Source organism: Rhipicephalus microplus, chromosome 3 (genome assembly GCF_043290135.1).
Source record: "Rhipicephalus microplus isolate Deutch F79 chromosome 3, USDA_Rmic, whole genome shotgun sequence".
Lineage (NCBI taxonomy): Eukaryota > Metazoa > Arthropoda > Arachnida > Ixodida > Ixodidae > Rhipicephalus > Rhipicephalus microplus.
This window is the reverse complement of record NC_134702.1, coordinates 186,988,781-187,016,622: the sequence shown is the minus strand read 5'-3', so window position 1 is coordinate 187,016,622 and position 27,842 is coordinate 186,988,781. Positions and strand designations below refer to the sequence as shown.

The following is a 27,842-nucleotide window of genomic DNA, read 5'->3' as shown; positions in this document are numbered from 1 at the left end:
ACACAGTGCGCGCTTGGTGACTCAATCCTGACGTCACTTCTTTTTTTTTAAAATAGTAAGCCGTATTTGCATGAAGATTTTTATAAAACAGACCATGCGGAAGCGTGCCACGGTGAGAGTTCGGCTTCCATTTGAAATATTACAAGCACAAAAATATTTGAAATCTACAAGCTTCTGGGCTTCAGACGTCTCTGAACCGTCATTTGTCGCGACGTCACACGCATCTTCTCTTTGTTCATAAGAATTTTGTTTTTTAAAGTAAGGTGGCATGATGGTTTAGGCAAAATATGTTCTTATTACAACATTTTTTCGAAAGAAGTCATTTTGTTGTGTTTTATGAATCTATCAGGACGTTGAAATCAATGAGGACAGATGCTGAAAAAAAATGTAACAATAATCTTACACTTAGAGTGGGATTTAATTGAAACATGGTGTTGCCTTTGTTTACATACTTTGTTAAAGCGAGCCTTGCCATGGAACTCCTCGTGGGGAACATACGTAATAAGAAGCTGTACCTTCTCCACACTTGTTTAATATGGGCGCGTACAAAGAACGCCCTAGGATGCTTAAACTTCGCCGTTAAGCTTCCAACGCAAAAGCCTATCAGGCTGCATTCGGCTCACCATTCACTTTCCATACTTCTCTCCTCCGTCTACTACGCAACTATTGTGGCGGAAAGCATGTGTGCGTGACATTAACCATTGCACGCTCTCCTATAGGAGTGCCTACTTAAATTGCAGTCGCAAAAGACACGTTACGGGTGGGCGTAGCGGTGTGACGCTTGGTACGCCTCAGCCTCGCAATTTTATCTTCGCTAGCTTGACTCTTTTTCTCGCCTCACCACTGCACAGGGTCTTCTTTTGCTACGTATTCTCACGTTCAGGTGTGACCACATTTTAGTGCCACGTGGAATGCTCGAACGCTGCATATCATTCCTTGCATCCATCGAGATCTTTCGCTGAAGGTCGACATACACATTTTTTTTTCACAGCTAGTACCCCCCGAAAGCGACAGTTGCTATGGCGTTAAAAAAATCCCCAACTCCCTAATTCACACCTTCGGCACCTAAAAATAAGGAGACAATTTCTACGCTTCTATGTATTTTTACCGTGCATGGTGTGTCAAAGAAACCGCCTCTGGACCTTTCGCTAGTGGCCCGGCCCGCACAATACTGCATTCGTTTGATTGTTTAAATGCGAAGCATTTTTTTGCGAACTTCGGTGAATTTGAATTTATCTATTTATCTATCTATCTAGCCACTTACGTTTGGGTGCTCTCGAGGTCACCCCCGTAACTTAATGTGAACGAAAATTAGCATGAGAGGGTAAGATGGTTTGACAACTATGACACGCTGCCCAAGACATGAATAATGTCACAATGTCGTCGCGTCCGTTGTCAAACACTTCCCGCGAGACAGTGGCTTATACTCACGGGTGGGCATGTGCTGGAATGGGGGTATGTGCCACAGGTGATTTACACTTAGTGTTTCCCAAGAACAACGAGAACACACATGGGCAGTTTCAACGCGCGAGCGTGAAGAAATACCCGACGTTGGTAGAGTCGACCCGACGAAAGCAAAGAATGAATGTCAGGGTCTCAGCTGGAATCGAACCCAAACATTCTGCGTGACAATGAAGCATTTTACCACAGAGCTACGCCACGTCTTGCAACTACTTTTCAAATAGACGCGAATCTTCGTGAAACGTCGATAGTGATTGCAGAGCTGCATACCCAAATTTAGAAAACATTCATATGTACACCTTTGATGCAGCCGTGACCTCGTGTTGTGTTTGGAGAGCATGGACAGCGCATGGACAGCGCATGGCAGCTAACCAATTGTGGTCAATTGCCATGCGCTGAAGTTAATTTATTCAGGAGTGTCCGGGGCCAGGATCCTGGCGAGCATCAGTGCTTCATATCAGATTCTGGTGTTGCTAATGCGCATGTTCCAGTTGGCATGGTTGCGCAAGTGCAAACAACTGGTTATATAAGCATCTGCAACTCTTCAACCTATGTATGTGCGTGCAAAATTTGCACGCACATACATATACTTAGCGTCATTTCATAATGTGTCGCTCAATAAAAAAGTTGCAACACGGTCACCTTCCCTCCTCGTATTTTGTATAGCGTCTTTTCCCAGGTACGTGGGATCTGCCGAATGTTTTATTCCCAAATGCTCGTATTAAGTATGTTCATGACTCATAGAAGTGTCATTGGTCTCACGAATTTTTTCGTTAGGCGTCTAGTCCTTCAACCATTTTTTGAAACATAACCGTAGCACAAAAGCTTCTTATTTCAGAGTGGGCGTCTTCAGTTCAGTCATCCTGCAGACCAATGTAGATATGTTTCTCGAAACCTGAAAGCCGACCCATACAGTAGGTACAAAAGCAGCCATTGCAAGGTGGCAATGGCAGCTGACATTTTCCTCAAACTTGACCCTCCTATCCTGTGAATCATACCGGTTCATCGGGAGAAGAGCGCTATACTTGTCGTAGAGGCTTAACGTATAGCCTATGCTGTCGTAAAGTATGCTCTGGTCTAAACCATCTGTTCAGAGCTATGTTGAACGTTTTTCATATAATCAGGAGAGCTTCGTTTTTAACCAAAATAATTTTTGATAACACCGTACCTTTCCATCAGTCGTTAATCTCGCATTCGTAGTACCTGAAGAAGCTTGCAATGCGAGAATGTATTATGTGTATTGAGAACACCGAAAGCAATATCATCACTGCCTAAGGTAGCATGATAGCTGCAACTTGAATATGAGGGCAGAGTCCTCAGCTTGAGGTTTCTGGTAACCGGAGGAGTCACGACACTAACACTCACTACGTGCTTCACCACAATTACGTCTATCGATTCTGTTCGAACTAAAATGAAAGAAAAAAATGCAGAACATATAAAGTAGCAGGAAGAAAATACAAAATAATCTACGGGCGATTATCACAAGAGCAACGCAGAATTGAGCTTGTTGGTTTGGTCCGTATTTATTCTGAAAGTAAGGGTGTGCGCACACGAACAAAAGAAGTTACGACAAAGCAAGGCCAATAACGAATGTTGATGAATATTTAAAAAGATGTGTTTAGTGTTTTTGTGATTACGTGGACATTTACTTGATTTTTCGCAGTGGTAAGAACGTCGAATAGAGGTTATCGTAGAGTATTTTACAGCGCAATGCATTAGATACGGACAGAGAAGGGACACAGTGCTGAATCCTGGTTACCTCAGTGAGCGAAAAAAAACACGAAATAGATGGAGGAGGGCTAAATTTCATAAAATAATTGTCTAAGAGTAATTGAACACAATTTCTACTTCCTTAACGCCACAGAAGAACCACGTATGCTGGCGGTATTCTTCCCGTTCTTCAGCACTGCTGTTAAATGTTTTGCCGAATAATTGTTATGATGTAAAAAACAGTGTAACCATTTCATGAAAAACCAGCTGTGCCTCGGATGATCGAGGCACTGCTAGGTGCGTGAAGCTTCCGGAGAGTGGTGGAGCAGGATCAATAGTTTGACTGCATCAATGCATTAGAGCACGCGAATCAACGGTTGGGCTGCATACTAAATCTTTTGCACACACAACACGAAGACGGAAAGGTTTGTGAATTCGTGATGTGTGCGCAGAAGTACCAACTTCAACGAGGCCTGTTTTTCAAGACGTCATATTTTAGGGACGAAGCTCCTCAAGGGAAAGCCTTGTCCGGTGATGTACCGGCGTCCACACTACTATCAAAACACCTCTTATACAGCTATGAAAAAAACCACCTGCGCCATCTGTCTGTCCGTCCACCAGTCCGCCTGTGCGTTCATTTACCTGCAGTTAATCCGTCCGTGCGTTGATTTATCTGTCCGTCCGTGCATCTGTCCTCCTTTTATGCTAGTCGCCGACTTCAATGTCGGTATTATGGACCTTAGGACCCAGCTTTTCTTTCAGTCAATGTGTCTAAATTTGTTGAGAGTTAAGAGTTGATGCAAAGTTGGCGTTGTTCGCTGAGCTTCGTCATATGTTCCATTTACCTTGAAAAAAACAGATCCACCTTGTGTCCTAGGGGAGGCAAACACCACAAGTATCTGTACAGGTAGCAGGCTTAAATCGCTAATAATATAGAAGTACTGCTTGTTTTAACTTATTCTGGACGAAATGGCATCAGATATGCTGTAGATGTACACTAATGGGCCAGTAAAGAGGTTCCGACATTTCTTACCCTTCCCCACTCGCAAATTCTCGCAAATTCGCACAGTAGACGACAGCGATACTCGCAAATTCGTACAGTAGACGACAGCAATAGCATTTGCCAAATATTTGCGGCACAGACTTTGCCGCGCAGAATTTTTGCCGCACAGCATTTGCCGCGCAGACACTCCATTTATAAAAGAAGCAACCCCGCACCTGTTTTCTTCGCAGGACCAATCCACTCGTACGCACAGTACGACGAAAGCTTGCCCATGGGCTACGTTACGCACCACCGAGCTTGTCTATCGGTTCTTTCCCCTACGAAACAGTGTCTTCGCCCCGCAGCGATGCAGGTTCATCTGCGCAGTCCGCATTTTGATTTTGCTGTGCTGCCCTCTGCCGTACTGTGGCACCCGAAACTCCAGAAGTGCGGGATTGCCAAAACGAAAGCCTCCGAGACGTCTCAGTACCACCAGGGAAAATGTGCTTTTCGCGCAGCGTTTCTTGTCTGTGCCACTATAAAACATCTTCATGTGGGGGAAGCAGGGTATACGCTGTGGTCGGTTGTTGGTTGCGCGCCAATGATGCATGACGGACGTTGTGTTACGCAGCTGAAGTGGCCGCAGACACGACGACGAGCTACTTCTTCCCTGCTCTATTTCGAATAAGGGTGGCGAGCGGCAGCCCGAAAATTTGAAACCAGCTGGAACGGGTGCTTTAAACCCTGTAACTTCCTTATTACATTGCGTATTCGTAATATTCTTGCAGCTACATGCGAACATAGCAAAATTGTGCATACTTCTCTTCATTAGAATGTTGAATCTTGGGGTCGGTTAGTGGCACATTAACACGTCTATACGGTTTTATTTTTCTTTTCTTTACAACGGCCCGTTGTCTCAATTTTCAATCATCCACTGAGGTGTGACAAGAAGTGGCATAAGTCTTTTGCAATGACATTGTCCTGGCCGATTTTATAGGTAATGCACTAACGAATATAGTTTTTTATAGTCGTACTTGTAGAAACGTTTACTTATTCATTTTAGGAAACAATCACAGCGCCGTATTCATGCAGCAATAAAAATAAACAAAATGAGCTTAAATAGCGTTCATTAGACCACAATGTTTTTATTTTTTCTTTGGGCAAACAAGAATGAGCGATGAGCTGCACGAATAGGCTTCTGTGATGGCTTTTAACGGATAGTGTCTTCCGTCTCAGAAACCAAGGCTCACTGCTGCATGTATTATCCCGGTTACCAGAATTAGCTGGTCATTGTGGTCAGCTGTCATTACGCAACTTCGTATTGCAACTGAGTTGGCGACTGGTCTTCATGAGCTCTAGATGATGTCTCGTACTACCGTACAACGAGTAGTCTTGGCAGTGCCCACAGAATTTTGGAGTTTCTTTCATACGTGCTGAACTGCATTGCATTTAGTAACAGACTGTAAAAACGTGCTCTATTTCAAAGCCGTCACAAGGCGTACGGTCTCTTCTTTGTTAACGAAAATACGGGAGCCAGGGTAGGATTTGATCAATTTTTGTTGGGATATTTGTATATTATTTGGGAGGGGGAAGGCGCTCACAGCCATCGTCCCCTAAAGATTGAAAACTATTTTAAACAATATTTGTCAGCAACTTCGCTTGACATCAACGCGAAGGAACACAGTCATCTAGACGTAGTAATGAAAGACAGGCAACGATCACACCACTGGTCGTTAAGCAGATGTGTGGACAATCTTAGAGTGGAAGAAATAGCGACAAAGAAAAGTGCGGCTCTTAGCATAACAGTATATGAGTCGCCACATCGAAGGTTACGAGTATGTGGCAGTCAAGCTTAGATTATTTAACTCTGGTTAGTTGTTTTCGTCGCTAGTGTCACGAGTGTCACTCTCGGCACCTGAAAAAATTCCACGCAAGACACGCGTATTCTTGCGATTACAACTAGAACATGCCGTTTCCGTTCTTTCTACTATGTATATAACTTTCCTATGGCATAAACAGGATGCTGCAAATGACGTCAGAGATTGTACTATTGTTACAATAGTGCGCAGCGTATACCAGAGTGGCTGCCAGATATCGGTGCCACAGCCTAACCATTGTTTCTTCGTAGCCAGCCATCTGCTGTTACAAAACATCCTGGATGTCTCATTTTAAACCGAGACAAACATGCAATGTTTTCACGGTGACATGGAACAGTAGTACTCATTTGTGTCGGTCTTTCCACGCCTAACGTCTATGCCATTTGAGCGGTCTTGTCAATTGCATTACAAAACATTTTGCTGTGTTGTTTCATTGAAGACATTGAAGTATTGGTATATTTCCGACAGGAAAAATTTTCAGCCACGTGGGAGCCCTCCCAGGTTTGCAGAATGTCATCTGAAAAATTTGTTTGTCAGAACGAAATGTCCTAAAAATGTCGTTCTTCATTTGAATGCCGAATTCGCTTTACGTACTGGCGAAATGCGTTTGTGTGGGATGTTTGAAGCCCCATAATATCGTTGCGATTTTTCTTTTGTATGGTCGTCAACTAAATAGGCCAAAATCTTTTCTGTTTTTATTTTTTGTCTAATATTCGGAAACATATGAATGTCTGTGTAATTACTTTGCAAAAGGTTTACCTCAATGTAAAACATTTTCTGGGCACTAAGGTATTTACACTTTTGAAGGAAAAATTGTGAACTCCATAAAATCCCAGAATCACCATTTTTGTCCATGTTGAGATGCGATTCAAAACATGTGATGTTCTACCTATAATCAGGTCTATGCCTCAATCGAGAGAAACAGTTCTTTTTTCAAGGTTAACTTTGTCAGTATAACGTTTCTTTTAACAAAGAAAATAATTATTCAAGTTCCCTATTGATGGCTATCTTCCCATTTGATGACACAGTGGCTTTCTCGTTCACGTTCCCCAGTGCCATGGGAAACTTCACTGGAAACAAAAACTTGCAGGACACTTCAAATTCTCATTTAGAAGTAGTACCTGATAACGTAATCGTGCCCCGCGCTCATCGCTTTCTGTAATGCTAGCCAGGCTGCGGTTCACGATGGATGTCTCAACCATGCCGCAAGAAAACGAATGTCTGTGTAGGTAACAGTGACTGCTTCAAAATATCCTGGAATGCGTACTGCAGTTCGTTCGTTGGCTGGTTGGCCACTAGATGCCTGGCGCAAATCACCGCGGGGGTCAGCCATGAAACGGATGCTACCTTATCGTAGAAACAAAATTGTTTTACTAGCCGAATACGTTTATATAGGGATGCTTTTTTGAAAAGAACAAATTGGCAAAAGATCTGCACTTACAGTTGTCAACTGCCTAGCACGCCTTAATTTTTTTTCTTCGCATCAGCGAAGGACCCACTACACTTCTGTTGGGCAACATGCTAACCCTCACAGCTGGTCACTTCGTTGATGCTTTTGCTAATGATTACAATTAAATATGCCTGAGCACTTTGCAATGAATGGGCCTCTAAAACACTCCCTCTTTGCTTAATTCACAGGTTTCGATGATTTGCTCGATCTTAAGCTTTAGCTACGCAATATTACATGCATTAAGAAAACTCCGCCCACTACTTGACACTGATATAGTGTATCCATTTTTCTGAAGTGATCTCTGTGGCAGAGCACCTGCTTGATATGCATACGATCTGTGACCGACTTTTTTATATTTTTTTGCTCGAAACACATCAATGGTTTGCCTAATGGCCTAAAGCTGGTCGGCCAGCACTTCGCTGGCCGACCAGCTTCATCATCACCGATTGAAGGTAAAATGACATAGTGGTTCGAGCCACTCTTCCCTCCTCCCCCGCCCCACTTCCCCAGGCTCACCCAAACGAAGAAATAATAAAGTTTATTCGTTCATTCATTCTCAATTTTTTGCTCACTAACGACACGCGTTTTTTAGCATAAATGAAAGACGCCTATACACCAAAGCCAACGTCATAATGCCTGAAAAGCGACGTATTTAACGCTGCCGCGTTAGAATGTACAGTGAATTAATCTGCCGTCAGCCCTTTATGGAAGATCTTTATGAAGATTTAATTTTGTCTCAAAGCATTACATATTTTTGCACTGCTTGTTAGTTTCGCAGACCTTAAGATACAACTATTATTTTTACACCTCCACGCTTCTAATCCGCGAAAGAAAAAACACATCAAGTTTTGCCCGGTGGGATATAACGCGCGTTTAGAGTCGCACATTGACGCCCACAACCACGCTGCATCCTGCGCGAAACAGAATGATAACATACACGACGTATACACATGACGCGCAGTGATAAAACTACTACTTCTGAGGAGGAGGAGGTAAAACTTTATTAGACCAAGGGATTTGGGCACTTACGTCCCAGGGTCCCCGCACGACCCCACTGCGCTTTGCGTTCATGAGTTCATGCAGTTCCATAACGTGGGCGGCCCGGTCAATGGCGATTTTCTGCTTGGCCAGGTCCATCGAGCGCAGCAAGGTCTCCCATTCCTCCCATGTGGTCAGTGGCTCCGGGCCCCGCGGGGGAGGGTCCGCCGGGCATTCCATGAGAATGTGGGTAAGGGTAGCGTGGGGGTGAGTGCATTGAGCACAGGACGCGGCGTACGCTCCCGGGTAAATGCGGGAAAGAAAATAGGGGGAGGGAAGGGTGCGGGTTTGAAGGCGACGCCATAATATTTGGTGAAAATTTTTGAGGGATCGGTGGGGTGGTGGGTATAGCTGGCGTTTGGCGCGATATGACTGGGTCATCTCGTTGAACGAATGCATGCGCTCCCTGGAAGAGCCCGACTCCGATTCCGCCGCCGCCTGGTTGATGAGACCTCGGGCGTGGTCATTGGCGGCTTCGTTGCCGGCATTTCCAGAGTGCGCAGGCACCCAGATCAGCTCCACATGGCGGGCCGGGTTTTTGGTGGGCGAGCTGAGAATTCTGAAAGCGCTCTCGTGGACTCGTCCTCGCGCGAAATTTAGGATCGCGGTTTTCGAGTCGGAAAGGACGTACCGGGCATCAGTGTGTGCGAGGGCAAGCGCGATCGCCGCTTCTTCCGAGGATTCCGGGGTGGATGCAGGAGGAAGGTGGAGAGTTGCAATGGGTTGGAGTGTGCGATCAACGACTGCAACTGCCGCGTCGTCGCCCGTGCAAGCTGCATCCACCCATACGGCGTCCTCTTCAGAATTGTAGTATTTGTGGAGAGCTTTTGCACGGGCCTTGCGGCGGGCCGAATGGTAGGTAACGTGGGTGTTTCTTGGGAGAGGTTTAACTATTATCTGTGTGTGTATGGGTCGGGGGATTGGTAGAAGTGTGGGTTCGGCTGCTGGTATGTGAATATTGAGGGTGTTAAGTATGTAGCGTCCGGTGAAAGTCTGAGCTAAACGATTGTATTGCGCTCGTCTGTGGGCCTCAGTGAGTTCGTGTGTGGTGTTATGGAGCCCAAGCTGAAGAAGTTTAGTGGTCTGTGTGTTAGGGGGGAGGTGTAAGGCCACCTTGTAGGCTTTACGAAGCATGGTATCCAGGGTGGCTATTTCTTCTTGTCGAAGTCGGAGATACGGGATTGTATAAAGGAAGCGGCTCAGTATGAAGGCATGAATGAGACGACACAAATCGTGTTCCTTCATGCCATAGTGTTTTCCAGAAACTCTGCGGACGAGGTGCGAGAGCGCATCCGTCACCCGCTTGAGTTTCCGGATAGTGAAAGTGTTACGGCCGTTATTTTGGATGTGAAGGCCCAAGATTCGGATTGTGTCGACCTCTGGGATAGGGCGCCCGTCCAGAGTAACGGTGATGGGGGCAGTGGGAAGAGTACGTGGTGAAGGGCGTATGAGAAGCAGCTCAGATTTTTCCGGGGAACAGGAGAGACCAATGCTTTGTGCGTGTTATTGTGTAATTTTTGCGGCGGTTTGTAAGGTTTCCTCTATGTCACCATCACTACCGTGGGTGGTCCACAGTGTGATGTCGTCTGCATAGAGGGTGTGGTGAAGGTGAGGGATATTGTGAAGAGCGCGGGCTAAGGGATTGAGTGTGGCATTGAAGAGAAAAGGGGAAAGGACCGAACCTTGCGGAGTGCCAACACCACTGAGAGTATATGGAGGGTACGCATGGGGGCCCATATGAACCTCGGCCGTGCATCCTGATAGGAAGGCTTGTATGTAGGCGTACATACGAACGCCCACATTGAGGGGGGAGAGAGCCGCCATGATCGCTCGGTGTTCTACTTGATCAAAGGCCTTGGTTAAGTCCAGGGCCAAGACGGCTTTAGTATGAGCGGGGATGAGAGGATCAAGAATGCCGTGCGTCAGTTGAATCATGGCATCTTGGGCGGAGAGACACGGGCGGAAGCCCACCATGCTGGGCGGGTATAGGTTGTGGTTGTGCATGTGTTGAGTCAGTCTGTTTAAAGCAACGTGCTCCAGAAGCTTCCCGAGACACGATGTGAGTGAAATGGGGCGAAGGTTTGATATGGTAAGGGGTTTGTTAGGTTTAGGGATGAATACATTCTTGGCATGGCGCCAGGATTGCGGCAAGGTGCCTTCCTTCCAGCATTTATTAAAGTAATCTGTAATCTGTGCAATCGATTGATCATCCAGATTACGGAGCATGGAGTTAGTTATCCCGTCTTTCCCCGGTGCAGAGCTTGTTCGGATGTTCTGGAGGGCCATACGGACCTCTTGCTCTGATATGTCGTTGTCCAGGGCTTCATTCGGGGCTCCCGTGTAGGGCGGGAAAGGGGAGGAGGTGCCGGGTGCCGTGTGTGTTGTGCGTAGTTGGTCCAGAAGGGTGTCAGGGGAAAGCGTGGAGTTGTGAAGTAGGCGTGTGATGTGATGTTGTGACGTTGTGCGTGAGTGTGTAGGGTCGATAAGGTGCCGTAGGAGGTGCCATGCGTACTTGGTAGAGAGGTTTCCAGCTATGCTGTTGCACACCTGACCCCAGTTGGAACGACACAACTCCTCGGCGTGCGCAGTTATTTGTGTCTGTAGCGTAGCCAGTCGGCGTTTTAACGTTCTGTTATGTTTCTGTCGTTTCCATCTCTCCAGTATGCTGTGGTGCGCCTCCCAGAGGTGGGCTAAGCGAGTGTCCAATGTAGGGGTGTTGGGTGGTGTGGTAACCTTTGTGTGTGTGCGGTTATATCATCTAGGAGAGATGAGACCCAATGATCAATGTCTTGTATCGGGGTATTGGGGAGTTCCCAACGAGCGGATCGGATAGAGTCCCAGTGAATCAGATTGTGGGTGAGGAGTCGAGGTCTGTGTGGTGTTTGAGGTATTTGTATGGCGATAATATAATGGTCGCTTCCAAGTGTGTGTTGTGTACGAGACCATGAGATATATACGAGACCATGAGAGTGTGAGGTCTGGACTAGTGTTCATTGTTACGCTATTGCCGATTCGGGTTGGTGTGAGAAAGTTGTTATGTGTAGTGAGGCGCAAGTCTTGAATGGTAGTCCAAAGCCTGCGACCCCGTGCTGTGGTGTACCGATAACCCCAGTCTGTATGCTGAGAGTTAAAATCGCCGCCTATGAGTAGGGGGTTTCGGCCCGCGATGCGGTGAATTCTCTGCGATAGCGCATCGAGAGTGGCCATGTCCTGGCGTGGGGTGTGGTAGATATTGGCTATAAAAATCGGAGGTGTGTTAAGTTTCGTGGGAATGAGTTCTATCAGGACGCATGGAGTGGAGGAGGTGATTGTGTGTTCTTGGTAGGTAAAGGTGCGATGAATAAGTGTGGACACTCGGGGAGTGTCAGTGGGGTCTGAGTGTACTGCATGGTAACTTGGAAGTTTGGTTTGGTGTTGCGTGTCCTGTAACAAAAGAAGTTTGGGTATGGCAGGGAGGGCAGGTATTAAGAGCTGCAGCGGTGCGCGCTTGCCCCGAAAGCCGCGGCAGTTCCATTGGATTAGTGATAGGTGGGTAGAAGTATCACGACCCGCCATATTGGAGCGTGGGCGGAGCTAGGATTGGTTGTTGTTGCTGTAGTGGAAGTGAAATAGAAGGAGCTAGTGTGTGTGAGATGTAGGTAGAAGACCCCTCATGTGATGAGCTGGTAGTTTCGAGCCTCTGAAGGCGGGTCTCAAATTGCGTAAACCTAGTTTCTAGAGTTTGGGTTAGGCGTGTGAATAGTGCAACCATCTGTTGCTCAAAACGAGTAGACAGCTGCTCGACTATCGTTGAAAATTTAGCTTCGATGCGCGCCTCCAACGCTACCAATTTGGCGTCACATTTGGCTTCCAAGTTTCTTAGCTCAGCCTGATAATCGTCGACTGAGTCTGAACTGCGTTTCTTTTTAAGGGGGGGGGGGGGTGTGAGGAGTGTGTGGTGGGGCTGTTGGGTGACTGCGCAGTGGGTGGGGAGACTTGTTCTAGGGACAGCTGATGCGAAGGAGGTGAGGGGGGAGTAGGGCTTTGTGTTAGAAGGGTCGTGAGACGGCTTACCTCCACACGCAGGGCCCGGAGCTCCTGGTCACGGGGTCCGGGGCAGGCGGAGTGTTGGTTGCCGGTGGTCTGGTCCCATTGGGCGTCTTCAGCTTGTCCGCCCATGTAGGTTGGTCGGAACTCTTCGACTGCCCTTTTCGTTGGCCAGCATGTGGCTCAGAGCGTTTGGTGCTTGCACCGCGTAGTGAGTGGTCTACTCCTTCCTGTGATCGTGGTTCACGCGGTGACTTGGGCCTGGTTACTTTAGGTAGGTGCCGGTGCTTACACTCCCGAGTCCCCGACAGATGTGGGCCTTCGCACATGATTAAGACTGGAGTACACGTTGGATTTGCCTCCTTCGGGTGTAATTGGCCACATCTGGGGCACCTGTGCGTCCTAGGTTGTATGCATACATCCGTGCGGTGGCCTATGGTCCGGCAGTTACTGCACGTCTCGACCCTTGGTGTATAGGGCGTGCACAGATGCAGTCCTCCACCATAAACAATGTTTCGTGGGGCGGCGGCTTGTCCAAAGGTAGTGAGAATCCATCGCGTGAGTCCCATTCGTCAAGCGTCTAGTATAGTTTCGTGGGGGTTGCGGGAGATCAAGTCCGCGAGTAGTTCTTGTGGTGATTCCTTCCAGTAGGCGTTTGTAATAACACCCCTGACTGAGCCTTACTTCTTACCTGTTGTAAAGAGATTGAGTAGCGACGTTTGCGTTCATCAACAGACGAGCGTGTATACCAGCTGCTTCACACTATCGACGGTGTGTTTACACTCCAGAATGTAATATCGGTGAGGCGACAGATGCTAAAATATTCTATGGAGAGCGCCAATGATGTTATACCGGTCTGTTAAAAACCAGGTGGGTTGAGCCCTTCAGTACCCTCTGCCTTCTCGTGTATTTGTGCTTGCAAATGCAAAAAAAATATTAATATTAATATTATTATTAATATTATTATTATAATTATATTATTATTATTATTATTATTACTCTATTTCCAAAATTTCCAATAATAAATTCATTACCAACAAGGCGTCTAAGTTTGATTTTCAATACCAGTTTAATAATGTGCCACTACAAAGGGTTAACCAGTACAAATACCCTGGCATCACAATTTCATTTGATCTTAGTTGGACAGAGCACGTGCGTCAAGTGTGCAAAAAAGCGATGAGCAAATTATTTTTTAGTAAAAGGGCCCTGTCATTCTCCACACATGAAACGAACCGTCTTGCTTACGTCACATTTGTCCGCCCGGTCTTGGAACATGCTAGTACTGTGTGGTTCTCTCACACTGTGAATTGTATCGCTATACTGGAAAGGGTTCAGCGGAAAGGTGCGCTTTATCTCCAACAGATACGGGCGCAACGACTCACCTACTGCTCTACTACATCGTGCTGGTCTAGCCACCCTTGACAGTTGTGCAAAAGTTTAATAATAATAATAATAATAATAATAATAATATAGTGTTATTAAAAAAACAGATAAATTTAACATGCCCTAGAACAACCATGAAGTCTTAGTGCAGGCGTACGCAAACATAAAACAATACAAATGAAGAATACAATACAGGCAGTCTTTAGAAAATAAAATCAAATAAAAAGGGTGATAACGCACAGACAAAAAGAAATTAACGCAATATGCGAACAATGGATAGAAAACAGGAGAATCAAGAAATACGCGTGAAAAACAAAGGAGGTTATACAAAGTTATGTAGAAATCTTCTTGAAAGATGGAAATTGGAAGAATCTGAACACTGTGAAAAACTATATTACCACAGCGTAGAGCTCAGATAAAAAAATGACAGTAGACTGTGAAAAGTATCAAGTTCATAGAAATTATTATTATAAAGACTTCTCTTTATGTGAGCAGTAGTGTTGAAAGAATTTAACAGGTACATTAAATAGTCGATTCTCTGTAGTTAACTTATGGCGAATCCAAAAATTTACACAACTGAGAAGTAAAGGGCGGGATATCATACCGTGAACTAGGCTGTAAAGAAATGGCAGGACAGTGCGACTTCATCGGCAGTGAAGTGATGGCAATGACAATAATCTGGTAGTGTTACAGTGAGATCTAGAGTAATTTCTAGCGAAACGATGTTTGTAGATGTCTATCAGTATTTGTTGCACTCGCTCAAAGACATCACTGCGAGATTTAGCAATGCTGTTGCAGATCACAGATGCATATTGAAGTTGAGGAAGACATATTGCGGTGTAGAATTTGTAGAAGGCTGTAGGAAAAGTGAATTCTCTAGAAATTCTGTAAACGCAGTGGGGAGAATGAACGCCACGCATGGCAGCACATTAGGTGTGAGCAGAAAATTTTCACATGCTGTCAAGAAGAACACCAAGATCTTTGAATTCATAACCATTGCATAACGACATGGTAATGACAGAGTATGGAAATGACACAATGAATGTTTTGCGAGATATACTTATGAATTTGGTCTTTGAGATACTAAAAGAAAGGTTGTTGTTGTCACATCATTCTGAAAACGAACAAAAATCTGACTAAAGCAAACGACAGTCGTTAACTGAATAAATTTTCCTAAATATTTTGACAGCATTGGCATACAAGAGAAAAGAAGAATAACGAATTGCAAAAAAGGTACTGTTGAAGAAAATAAAACTAAGAGTTGGGCTAATGCCGATACTTGAGAGACTACAGTAGTCACTTTATACAAGGAAAACAATTATCCATTCAGGGCAGCTTATTTTGATCTCTTAAGCAGATAGTTTTCTGGAGATGCGCAACATACGAGTCAGAATCAAAGCTTGAAAGTTCGACCAGAAACATTGAGTGGCTTACTACGTCAAAAGCCTTTCTCTGGACACAACTTGCCGTCTTTGAGAAATACCTGAGGAGATTTGCGTTATGAAACTAGCAAGATTTCTGGGAGCTGAGCGGCCAAGCGGAAAACCGTGTTTATTATAGATCAATTATATATTCACGCTAATTTACAATATATAGTGAATAGCCAGCTTAAAGATCTTGAAAGTGGCACGCAGTAGAGAAATCAGGCGATAGTTAGAAACATCAGTTTTGCAGTCCGACTTAAAAAAACTAAAAAAACACGTGCAGTTTTTCATACGCTGGGAAATGCGGAAATGGTCAGGCTCTTGTCAAACATTTTAGTCAGTACTAGGGCAAATATACTACCATAAGCCTTTAGTATGGCAGGAGGGATCCCAGTTGAGCCAGACGTGAAGACGGTTATAAGCGCATGATGCATGAGCAGATGAGCTTTTCATCCAGCGACAGACCACTACATGTGAAACTGCCTTGTGCTGTGGTCTTATTTCAGTTCTAGAGTCTTAGGTCTTCGAAACGAATGAAAAATGCGTAGAAAAACAACCCAGAACGTCACGCACTTCGACACCGTCCGAGTCCAGAAGCCCGAAGGACTCCCCCCTTTTTCTACGCCGTTTGCGCACATACTTCCGAAACGCAGCTGGGCTGTGAGAAAGATTTGTTCTAATAATGCAATATATGAGCTGTGGTCCCTTTACATAGGCGTTTTAAGAGAGTTCTGAAAGAGCTGTAGTATTCATTCTGAAAAACGTTTAGCCTTCTTGTGCGCCCGATCTTTGTGCGCGAGTGCCCTAAGTTTAAGGGAGAACCATCAGGGATATTCGATGTTTATGTGCGTGTTGCAGTATGAACACACGCATGCTGTTTAGTACAAGCTCCGTAAACTCCTCAATTCGGTCATCATTATTTGGTTTCTCAGTAGCCTGCGCCCAATAAACAGCGGACAAGGGTTGATGAAAGCACGTGTCACCTCTCTTGAAAGCAAATCTTGGAGATTGGTTAAAGTGACGGCTGTATAGCTCGACGTTTTGGCACATACTGATAAGAATTACAATAAGTGGCGGGTGGTATTTGTAAGGGCGAACAATAAAGATGTCGGAGCGTGAAACCTCAACGGCCTGATCGTTTGACTGACATGGGACCTAAGACATTGTATCTGGGACGGTTGATTGCGCTATGTTTCAGTAGAGTATTAAACGCCGAAAAGTGTAAGAGCAGACTGAACTTTTTCTGAATTAATCGATTATAATGACAAATGTTACGCGTGCTGCAGTCAATTCTTGACACATTGAAGTCACTAAGAACAATAAATCTGTGCCCGCTATGAGACAAAATCAAATGTTCATTGGGAGATATGACTTCATGAATCAAGGCAGGGGAAATACTCGGTGGTAATTGGAAACGTCTAATCAACTCTTTTTCTCAGCGCTGCAGGCTGATTTCTAACCAAATTGATTGTTCTGAAGATTGCACGTCTTTGCGTCTAACATATTTCAGCGAACTGTCGATGGAAATCAGCACGTCACCGCCTGTCTGTTTGTTTGCACTAAAATCTTGGTCGCTGCAGAAAGTCAGAGAGGGGATTCCAGGGCCCAGCCAAGTTAAAGAAATAGTGATAGTAATAAAAGGAGACTAAAGAACATTAGTGAAAAACTTGTTTCTCTTGGTATGCAGACCACGATCATTCTGCTGGAGAATGTTCTCGTTACACTGCACTTTCGACAATAGGCACTAGCTTAGAAGGACGAAGAATGTCATTGTGCAGCAACCACCCAAAAACTTGAAGATCCATCTCATTGAATGGTCATTCAAGCGTTGTAGTGTTTCCTCGTCAACTTTGATGTAGATACAACAAGGTCTGAAAATTAGTCTGAAGGCGCCGGCAAGAGATGGGAGACAGATCTGTTGAAGTTATATGTTTTTTTTATGTCAGTAGCAGTGTTGTTCGGGCTCAGCTGCGAAACGAAAATGGCCCTTGGCCATTGCAGTCGATGTGGCTATTGAGAGACGGCAATAGCCGAAGTCGTCATTGCCTCAAATGAAGCAGGTTTCCTGTTTCTTTTCGCTTCAGGTGCAAGAAAAGTGGCAGGAGAGGTTGCCGCAGGAATCGCGCTGCGTCACTTGGATGTGTCTTTAGCTGGCAATGAATTGGATGGAGAAGTATTGGATAGAGGTTGTCACAGTACGCAGGTGGCTTGAAAATTGTAGAGCAGTGACGGTTATTCCGCGCTGGAAGGGCCACAGCTACCGTCCCTAGCGCGGCGGCCGTATGGTTCGACAGCACGTCACGCAGGAAGCTTGAGGTGGTGATAAGGATGTCACGCTCACTCGCGTGCCCTTATCTCACGGCGGGGAGGATCGTACGTCTTGGCCTCTCCTCTTAGGCTTATGACGTGGCCTTGTTCTTGAACACCCCGACGCTGCTCCTTACGCAGCCGTTCTTTTTTTATTACGATAGAAATTATCTGGACACACTCTGCTTGATTTTCCTGTCCACGACGGCGTCATCGTCACTCATCGTATATGTATACATATCGATTTATATAAATAAGCCAGAAAGAAAAATAATCCAGAAAAACACCCAGGCGCGTGGAATCAAACTTGAAGGCTCTGCATCGTGAGTGCGAGGCGTTAACTGCTGAGCCACCGAGGAGTACGTCTTTTAACACTCAAACTGCAAGCTATTTACATCCACCGCTTACCGCTGGTGACGGGCATTGAGGGCGGGAGGACTATCGTATTCTCAGCATTACCAGCAAAATGGCACAATGAGTGCGCTTAGCCACATCGCCACAACGCGGCGGAGCGTGCTCTGATCTCCCACGTGCACTTTGCCCTATGGAGAGCAGGGCGTCACGCTCACCCATGCGCCCTTATCTCGCGATAGGGATTATCGTATGTCTTGGCTGGCGTTCAGCCTTCACTAGAACGTTTCTGTTGTAGTTGCCAGGAGCACAAAGGTCGCTGAAAACGTTGCACAGTCTCCGTTTGCGAAGAGAGTATTGTTTTCAGACACAGCGAAGCAACAACTGAGACGCTGATTTGCGTTAATCTATGCCTGAGAGTACGTTTCGTGCCTCATTTGTGCGTGAAAAACGCGGGACACGTCTCGATGTGCCGGTCAATCTGCTGGTGACCTTTCAACTTGTTGCTATTACGTTCATTGCTTTGCTTTTGCAGCAAAGCTGTGACTTCTTTTTAAAAATGCGCCAAAAATATTTGCATTTCGATGACTTAGCAGAATATAGCATCCATAAGTATCTGCTCAAACGGACAACGTGAAAGGAAATACAGAATATTATAACACTATTTGGGGCTTTGCGTGACAAACCACGTAATGATTGTGAGGCACTCCTTCAGTGGAGCGCAACGTGCATGGACATCGCACGCCACAACAAGTGATGCGGTTGGCATTCAGGACCTCTTCGCCTTCAACAAGGCATCATATCCGAGTTTCTGAAGTGTCTAGGTGGCACATAATATGCGACTGCAAAAAAAGGGTAGAGCCATCGCGAAGAAAAAAAAAACAGTGCAGGGCAGGCTGCACATGTTCTCAGCGACTCTGATACTCCCTGTGGGCATTATAGTGAACCACCCTGTGCGCCCCCTATAAACGAAGAAACTTGCGAATAGTTCGCATCAGGTTTTGGTATCAGATAGCGTACGAGTTCGTGCACCAACTTTTCAATCAGAAGACCTGGATGCCTCTAAGTCTCACTGGTTACTCTCCTGTTCTTATAAGAAATGATAAAATCTAGATGATTCCCACTACTCGTGCTCAAAAACAATGCACTGTTACATTATTCCACCATAATAGTGACCACTATGTTTGTTTGTTTGTTTGTTTGTCCCTTTTATCCTGGCACAACCCACTATAGGGGATGGCCATAAAACGAATGGTGTCTTGCTATTTAAAACGAAATGTTTATAACTTCGAAATGTTAGGTTTTAATGAATATGCTTTATTTTGATAATTTTTAACAACGAACTTAGCTATCTATTCTTCTCGTCTCCCAAAGGAAATCGCAACCGGCTTCGGACACGCTGCTGTGGCTAAAACCCAGCACGGTAGCTCCAAAGGAAAGAAGAACCGGAAGGGATAGATTTAATTTCAACTTTCGAAGCGGTTCGTATAGAAGTCTTTTCCCCTGATTGGTGAATAATGTGCACGTTAGAAAGAAATGGTCAAAAGATTCACACTCATTGCAATGGAGGCATAAAGGTGACCGTACCAGACCAGACCTGTGTAGGCGAAAATTCAGTGGGGGGACTCGGCATCGTATTTTGGTAACTGCAATTTAGTCCTTCTGCAGGAACACCATCGATGCTGCCAACGATAATTGAGGTGAGAGTACTCTGAAACTGTCACGCAGACTTTGTGAAGTTGTTCGATACGGCAAAATTTTCAAAACGCGCTGCAGTTACAAACGCCAACGTCGACGAAATAGACATTATCGGACCATTACATTATAAAAGTGCGAGTGCATCCGCCTGTTGATTTAGAGGTATACCTCTGTGCCCTGGTGCTCATACCACGCAAATAATACGTATATGTCTTGGAATGAAGGAATCAAATATTTCTAAAGAAATTGCAAAATTTGATGCTGTTAAAGACGAACGGACGGGTAGGCTGTTTGTCAGAATGACGGCTTCTGATAATGATAGCGGTAAGTTCCATGAAGCTAATATATTGGCAAATAATCCCGCATGACAAATAGAAGTAAATTCAGGTAATATAATTAAAAACAACCAATCTAAACGTAATGATGCAATTTACATCCCTGTCTTTTCTTCACAAAGTGAAGCGTCAGTTGCTATCACTGCAGCCGTTTCTAATCTAGATAAACGGTCCTCCAAAATGCAATTTAAGAATCTACTGGGTAAATGTTTGCCATTCTTGGGAAATATGTCGTCCAATTCTATTTGACTTGTTTGTACAGATCTGCTTATGATTAGTACCTCAGGGAGCTGCACTTGTAATGCTTCCAATCGTGCCTGTGCAAAAATGATTTGGGAACACCGTAATCTTGGCCACAGATGGCCGAAAAATTCCATAGGATAATTCAGAAAAATATATATGCAATCTCCTCAATGGCGATGCATAGATCTTTAGAAATGTACGAACGGTTAAGATGTTAAACTGAGTACGAAGAGAAGGCAGGTGTGCTTCTTTGTATAAAATAGTATTTTATACAAATTTCGGAAGTTCAAGACATAATCGTATTGATTCGCGTTCTAAAAGAACCAGTGGTCGTAGTTTGTATGCAGGTGCACCAGAAAACAAGACGCAGCCAAAATCTAATATCGGGCGAATATACATGCAGTAAATCATGATGAGAACATCACGGCATAAACCTGAACGTTTGTTGCTGAGTCTACGAAGTACCCCAGCGCACGTGTTTCTTTGGCAGCCATGTTTTCTATATGTGGACTCCAATTAAGTTTTTCAGTATAAGTGATTCCGAAATACTTCACATATTCTACCTGCGGGATAACGTCTTGCCGGTAATGCAGAGCGATATGGCCCGGAACACTCAGAAAAACTACCATCGCACTTTCTTGGACATTCAGTGATAAATTTATTTGTTATTTCTGCTGTCTTATACCTTCTTTCTTTTCAAAGCGATCAAGAAAAAAACCTAGGGTGGCATTCACAGAGACGCTTACAAATTGCCAACAAGTTTTACTATTGATTGCACCCTGGGGTACGATTGCCTGACATTTTTTTTTTATTTTCAGACTGTCTTGTTCACCTGGATGCTGCCAAATTCAAGGTCGCCTCACCAAATCAGTTTTGAAAGTTCTCTTGACTGATCCGGTTGCCCGTGCTACGAAAGCAGCACGCGGTGAAATGAGTGACTCCTGAGCAGGATTGTCGCGACTATTATTACCGTATAGGAAGACGATCGATATCTGTGTAACAAAACCATCTCAGAGAGGGCAGCAAATCGCTCTTAACCTACCTTTCTCGGTGCCCGTGCCATTGCGAGGAGTTATCGCCGTACATGTGGCACGTTCAGGCACTACGGACAGAAAGCATACTTGCATCAGTTCTTCTTCCCCGCCTGATATGCAAGCCATGCACGCTATGATGTGTGTCATGGTTAGCAAAAGTGACCATCTCAGGCAAAACATGCGGAGTGAGTAGTAAAAAATCCTGGTGATTACTTGACTTCTCTATTAACATGAATTAGGTACGGTAACTTGCAAAGTACACATGCCTATTATACTGTTTATCATCAAAATTCTCCAGTCGCAATAAAAGAATCAATTTTAATACGTGTGAGCAGAGCTCGCCAAACCGAAACATCGAAGCAGCATGAAGACGTTCAGATCACATCTTTTAGCGTGTACATGCCTGCGAAATTAAATAAAGAAGCTTTCCATCTGACACAATGAGTCAGGGGCGTAGCCAAAAATGTTTCCAGGAGGGGGGGGGGGGTCACATTGAGCCGACTTGGAGGGAGACGCATCAGCTTTCCACTGTGACGCGACTATCGGTGGTATCGTTTGAGCAGACTTTGCACATGCTGCCAAAGTTATGAGACCCCACCCCTCCCATCTACATGCGTATGAATCTGGATTGTGAAGAGGGTAAGTAAACGTAAAGTAATAGTCATGAAATACAGCAATCGACCGATACAGTGGCCGTTTGAAGCAACGGTCTCTCGTCGCACCATTGAATGAACTACAGGTTTTCCCGCTCACTTTAATCCAAGTGCCAGCCTAAATAATCTGCACGCCATTGAAATAATTTGAGCGCCGAGCTATTTAATTCATGTGGCAAACATTTAATCCAAGCGCCAACATATTTAATCCAAGTGCCAACTCACACAGGCCACGTGCCATTCAGTTTAATCCAAGTGCCACCATGTTTAATCCAATTGCCAATTACTTTAATTCAGGTGCCAGTCAGTTTAATCCACGCACAAAAACCAGATTACGGGGCGTAAAAACGGCAGTGCGATTGAAATGCAGTTCCTACAGTATAAAAGACAATAGTCGGAAGGTAGAATCAATCATTATTATTTGTATTCGCCGATAGTATCCTTGAAAAAAATTACTGCCATTGTTCGCTTAAGCCATGTTTGGATTGCTTATACTTTGCTATGCGCAAGTTTGTATAATGAGTGCTTGGCCCAGGTGAAATAAATTTATTGAAAACAAAAAAAACGCAGGAACATATTACTGAATGCTTCACAGTGCAATGAAGTTCAGTATTTGTCACTGAAGCTCTTAATTGGCTTTGGTACACAGTACAACATTACATGACCAGGACAGGTCATGTAATGCGAACGACACACTATGTTTATTGGAGTGCCGTAACGCATACTAAGAGATTAAAAGCATGGTCGCGGGCAGTGATGGGTCAAAGACAGCTACATAATCAAGAAATTAGGAAGCCATCGCGCGGCACGGACTGTGAATTAGAGATAATTTCAGTATGTTTTTTTCCTGTAGTGAACATAAAACGTAAACTGATCATCCTGATGTGGCAACAGAAGTTTTATGTTACATTATAGTATGCTCTTTTTATTTTATTTTAACAAAGTTAAATGTCCAATGATACGAACAGTACTGATTGTTCGTTTAGCTTGTTAGTTTTGTGACGTACTTGACGAATGTGATGAAACTGTGTTGATATTAACACGCAACTAACCTTGGGCCTAGCTTTCTTTTTTTTGTGTACGTGTTTTTTTTGCGTGGCATTATGCCTCTCATCACACATTGGAAGCTTGCGGATTCAGTGCAATCACTAAATTATTTGTTCTGTTCCCCTCTCTATCTCTACACACATACACACACACACACACACGCACACACACACACACACACATATATATATATATATATATATATATATATATATATATATATATATATATATATATATATATATATATATATATATATATATATATATATACAACAGTATATATATATATATATATATATATATATATATATATATATATATATATATATATATTCAACAGTACATCCTCCCGGATGTACTGTTGAATTTGAGGCATTAACACGCTGTAGTCGGGGCCACTGCTTTTGCACTCCAAGGCCGTAATATCAGCTGTCTGCGTATTAGCGCGACGTGTAGAAACTCGTTGCTTGCGCAGCTCATCGAAACTTTGACATAACTGAATCAAGGCCGTGACGGTCTGTGGGTCTTTGGCCACAAGCATATGAAAAGCGTCGTCATCAATGCCTTTCATTATGTTCTTTATTCCGTCAGCCTCCGTCATCCTGGCATCAACTCGCCTACAGAGGCTGATCACATCCTCAATGTAGCTCGTGAAGCTCTCACCATTTCGCTGAAATCGTCCCCGCAGTCCCAGTTCAGCGCGAAGCTTACGCATGGCTGGACGACCGAAAAACGAGGTGACGGCCTCTTTGAAAACCGACCAGGTGGGGATGTCGGCTTGGTGGTTGGTGAACCATAGGTTGGCCAAACCCGTCAAGTAGAATATGACGTGAATCAGCTTCGCAGGGTCATCCCACTTGTTAATCGCGCTGGCATGCTCGTACTCTGCCAGCCAGTCCTCGACATCTTGATCTTCAGTGCCGTTGTATACTGGTGGGTCACGCAGACGAAGTACACCAGAACACATGACGGGTGGCAGCGTGGAAGAGCCTTGTGGGGGATCGACGCGCTCGGTCATCGTGGACTGAGATGGTAGCTTACGGCTGCGGAGCTCCAGGACGTTACCCCGCACCTCCACCAAATGCAACAAGCAAGGTTGCGTAAAAACACAGGTTATTATTCCAGAAACGTTAGCCGCAACAAGCTGGTACAGACAGGAACCTGGCAAGCACGAGCCACACACGGACGTCAACGTCTTCTTTCACGCTGGCACAGAGCTGGCGCCACTATGCTTCGGTACAATTTATATATATATATATATATATATATATATATATATATATATATATATATATATATATATATATATATATATATATATGTGTGTGTGTGTGTGTGTGTGTGTGTGTGTACACATACATACATATACATATACAAGAAAACAAGAGTGATTACTACTAATTATTCAAGAAATGCAACATAGGCACAGGTTAGTGTATTTATTAAAACAGAACTGTCTCATAGGGCTCGGAGACGGATGTTCACAAGTCATCTTCACGCAAAGCGGCAGGCACGAAAGAGAAATTGTGCCGATCAAAGGCCGCGCAGTCCATGCGCTGCATTTGTTGCATGGAGTGGCGAGCCGCATCCAGCAGCAAAGAACGCCTGTGCTCCTTTTTCGTCATGCCTTGCGGTGTCACTAAAACTAAATTACGACGTTCGCTCAGGTAGGCCTTCACGTGTGACTTGAATTTCGAGAAGGCTTCTTCTATAGGGTTAACGAAAGGACTGTACGCTGACAGGCGCTTAATATAGTGCATGGAGTTAGCCAAAGCCGCCTGTTCTGCTCGAGCGTTAGCAGGTGCATTATCAAAAAGGAATACAGCTTCGGTATTTGGCTCAACACGTTCTACGCGGGCCGAAACATCACTGAGGAAGTCATTAAAAACAACCCAATGAACTTTGTCCACCACAGTCCAGTGAATAACTCCATTTGCGGACATGCATGCTATAATGTTCAAGTTCCATCCCTTTTTCGTAGTGGTCATGTGCACAGCTGGTTGTCCTTTAGCTGCCCTGCCGAAGTTCCTGAAACACCAAATATTGAACTTAGTCTCATCTAAATAGAAGCGGAAAACACGGAGTTCATCAGACTGCAGCCATTGGGCGTACAGCATGCGGCTGTGCTTGATATCGTCACGGTTGCGATCTGTGGGCCTCTGCGTCACTAACTTCATCGAGTAGCAGTGGGCATCCAGCAAGTGGTCGACTGTGCTTGCACTGATTGTTACTCCTGGCATTTCTTTCTCCAGGGCCTCCTTTATTTGCTTCAATGTAAATGTACAGTTTTCGTCGACAATTCGTCTCAAAGTACTCACGACATCATCTCCAAACTTCCTTTTTGAACCCCCACCATGCTTTGATGTTTCTCTGTCGGTAGTGGCAATCGATCTTGCTGTTTTAATGTTGATGCCTAGAGTGTCGGCCAGTTGCTTTAAGTCACCGCCACGCCTGTAAACGTCCACAATCCTAGCCCTGTCGATCACCGATACTCTGCTGTTTTTTCGACGAGGTTCGTCGGGGTTCTTAAAGTGTGGTCCTCGTTTGCGTCCAGCCATGACTTCAAGCAAAGCTCTCTCTTCGTCTGCAAATGTTTCCCGTATGAAAACACACTTTTCATGTAAACACGCTTCAGCGACACTAAGCGTCGTCTGTTACATGAAAACCGGAGTATCTACTTTGATGCTTTTATAACAACTTATTTCCACATGAACCCGAATAAATGCAAGTTTGATATTTTTAAGTGGTTATTTCTGATTTCAAGAACGAATGAATATCATCTGTCGGTCACTGTTCTCCCTGGGCTGAGCAGACGACTGCGGTAGCCTCAGCGCATAAGTAGCCAAATGCCGTCTGCTCAGCAGACGACACGAATCTATGCATATGCGATGGTGTAGATGGTTAACCAGAATGAAGCAGTAGCAATGCAATAAAGACTAACATGTACTCTATGAGCAAATGCATTTCAGCACCCATAAATGCAATTACTACTGACAGTTTTTTTCATTTTGAAGCTATGACGCCAAAATGTTAAGGGGAAGTCGGACTGCGCACTTCATTTCATAAGCGCTACCATGTATAGCCGAGGGAAACGTTCTTGCTGCGACGCCATGTTTAACCTTATTCTGACATTTACACTATATATAGTGGCTAACTGTGTTTCTAGTGCATGGATCAAACTGACTGGCACCTGAATTAAAGTCATTGGCAATTGGATTAAACACGGTGGCACTTGGATTATACTCAATGGCACGCGGCCTGAGTGAGTTGGCGCTTGGATTAAATATGTTGGCGCTTGGATTAAATGTTTGGCACATGAATTAAATAGCTCGGCGCTCAGATTATTTCAATGGCGTGCAGATTATTTAGTCTGGCATTTGGATTAAAGTGAGCGGGAAAACCTGTAGTCTTCTAAAACGCGTCATTGCAACAACCTGCCCGATCGGATAAGACATCGTTATTCGTTAATCTCGTAGATGGCGTAGTCCTCGCCGAGGCTAAGTGCGTTTCACAAGTCAAAGACGACTCCGCTTACCACACGACATAAAGTGTATGCGCAGCATATTTTACATGCTGCGTATATCTTTCTGCGTATACCGTAAATTACATTTCGGTGTTGCTTACTTTGCTGAGTGAATTCCTTACTGCCGATGTTTGTGACTGTATGCCTAAGAGAGCGATTTTCATATTGAGCTCAGTCAAGAAGCCCTGACGCAGTGATAGCTTTTAGTCAACGTTTTTAACTTTACTGCACGCATCCAAGCCAGCTTGCAATACGCAATAAGTAACTATTTGTGTAAGTTATACTGTTCGTTAGCTCCACGAATTCGCACGCGGTATTTTGGCAGCAGACTATCTCGAAAACCCTCGTTGACATTGCAGTTGCACCGTGACTATTGATAGCGATGAGCTATTCCCATCGTAGAGGATTTATCGTGTAATCTACAAGGGCAAGGTAATTATTGTTGAGAAATGCTCACTTGGTCTTAATTGAAAATTCACCTGGGACCAGGCTATACTTAATCACATAGAAATAGCTTGTTCGCTGCGTGCATGTGCTACAAAACGTGAATATGCGGGAAAACGCGTAACCTCTCTTTTTTTTTGTAGATTTCGTCGCTCTGCTCTCTGAAACATTGGCGTTGCAGCAAGGGGTTCTCCGTTCTTTGCAAGCACGCAGCCGTCATTTCTATTCACGTAAACCGATCTAGACCTGTAGTGAATATTTTACCGCACCGCATAAATATGGCTTCTATACACTGTTCTAACTAGTAGATGCAATCATGTTTACAGCACTTAGGCCGGCGAAAACAGGAGCAGCCTTGTATTACGCTCAAGATCAAGCGCAAGATCTCGAGTAATTGGTTCTCTAGAGATCATGGAATGAACTAAGGTCTTATTCAGCGCATAGTGCACCGTAATCAATTTCTCAGAACGCGATGATTCCGACGAGCACTGCCAGCGCATGAACACGAGTTTACTTACGCTGTACTTTACACCATTCATGCCTATCGGTTGTGTGTTTAGGGCATTCTGGTGCGAATCGCTAAAATTTCCCTATAGCAATCAACTACTCCGCATTGATTCACGTTTCTGGTATGGGATTACAATACAACAGAAACTACCCACCTTCCGCAGGGGCGCAATCACAAACGCAAGACGCTTCGAGCGCAGAGTAAGACACTGGGCGAGCGCGACCTTACGGAAAACTGATGGTAAGCAGAGGAATTGTATACCCGTGAGTCTATTTTTCCGCCAGGGGAGAAAAGAGCGCTAGTGTGTAGGAAAGAACTTTACCAGCCGACTTGCACCGTCACTAAA

At 44.6% G+C, this 27,842-nt stretch overlaps 1 protein-coding gene across 1 annotated transcript in view; it reads right to left on the bottom strand.

Moving 5' to 3' along the window:
* LOC142803072 (monocarboxylate transporter 12-like) overlaps positions 1-12,676 on the bottom strand; it is a 99,314-nt gene extending 86,638 nt beyond the window's left edge. The window contains exon 1 of the mRNA XM_075888182.1: positions 12,572-12,676. Within this exon, the coding sequence (XP_075744297.1) occupies positions 12,572-12,676 (105 nt within the window). The remainder of the gene's footprint in view (positions 1-12,571) is intronic.
* Positions 12,677-27,842: the final 15,166 nt, after the last annotated feature.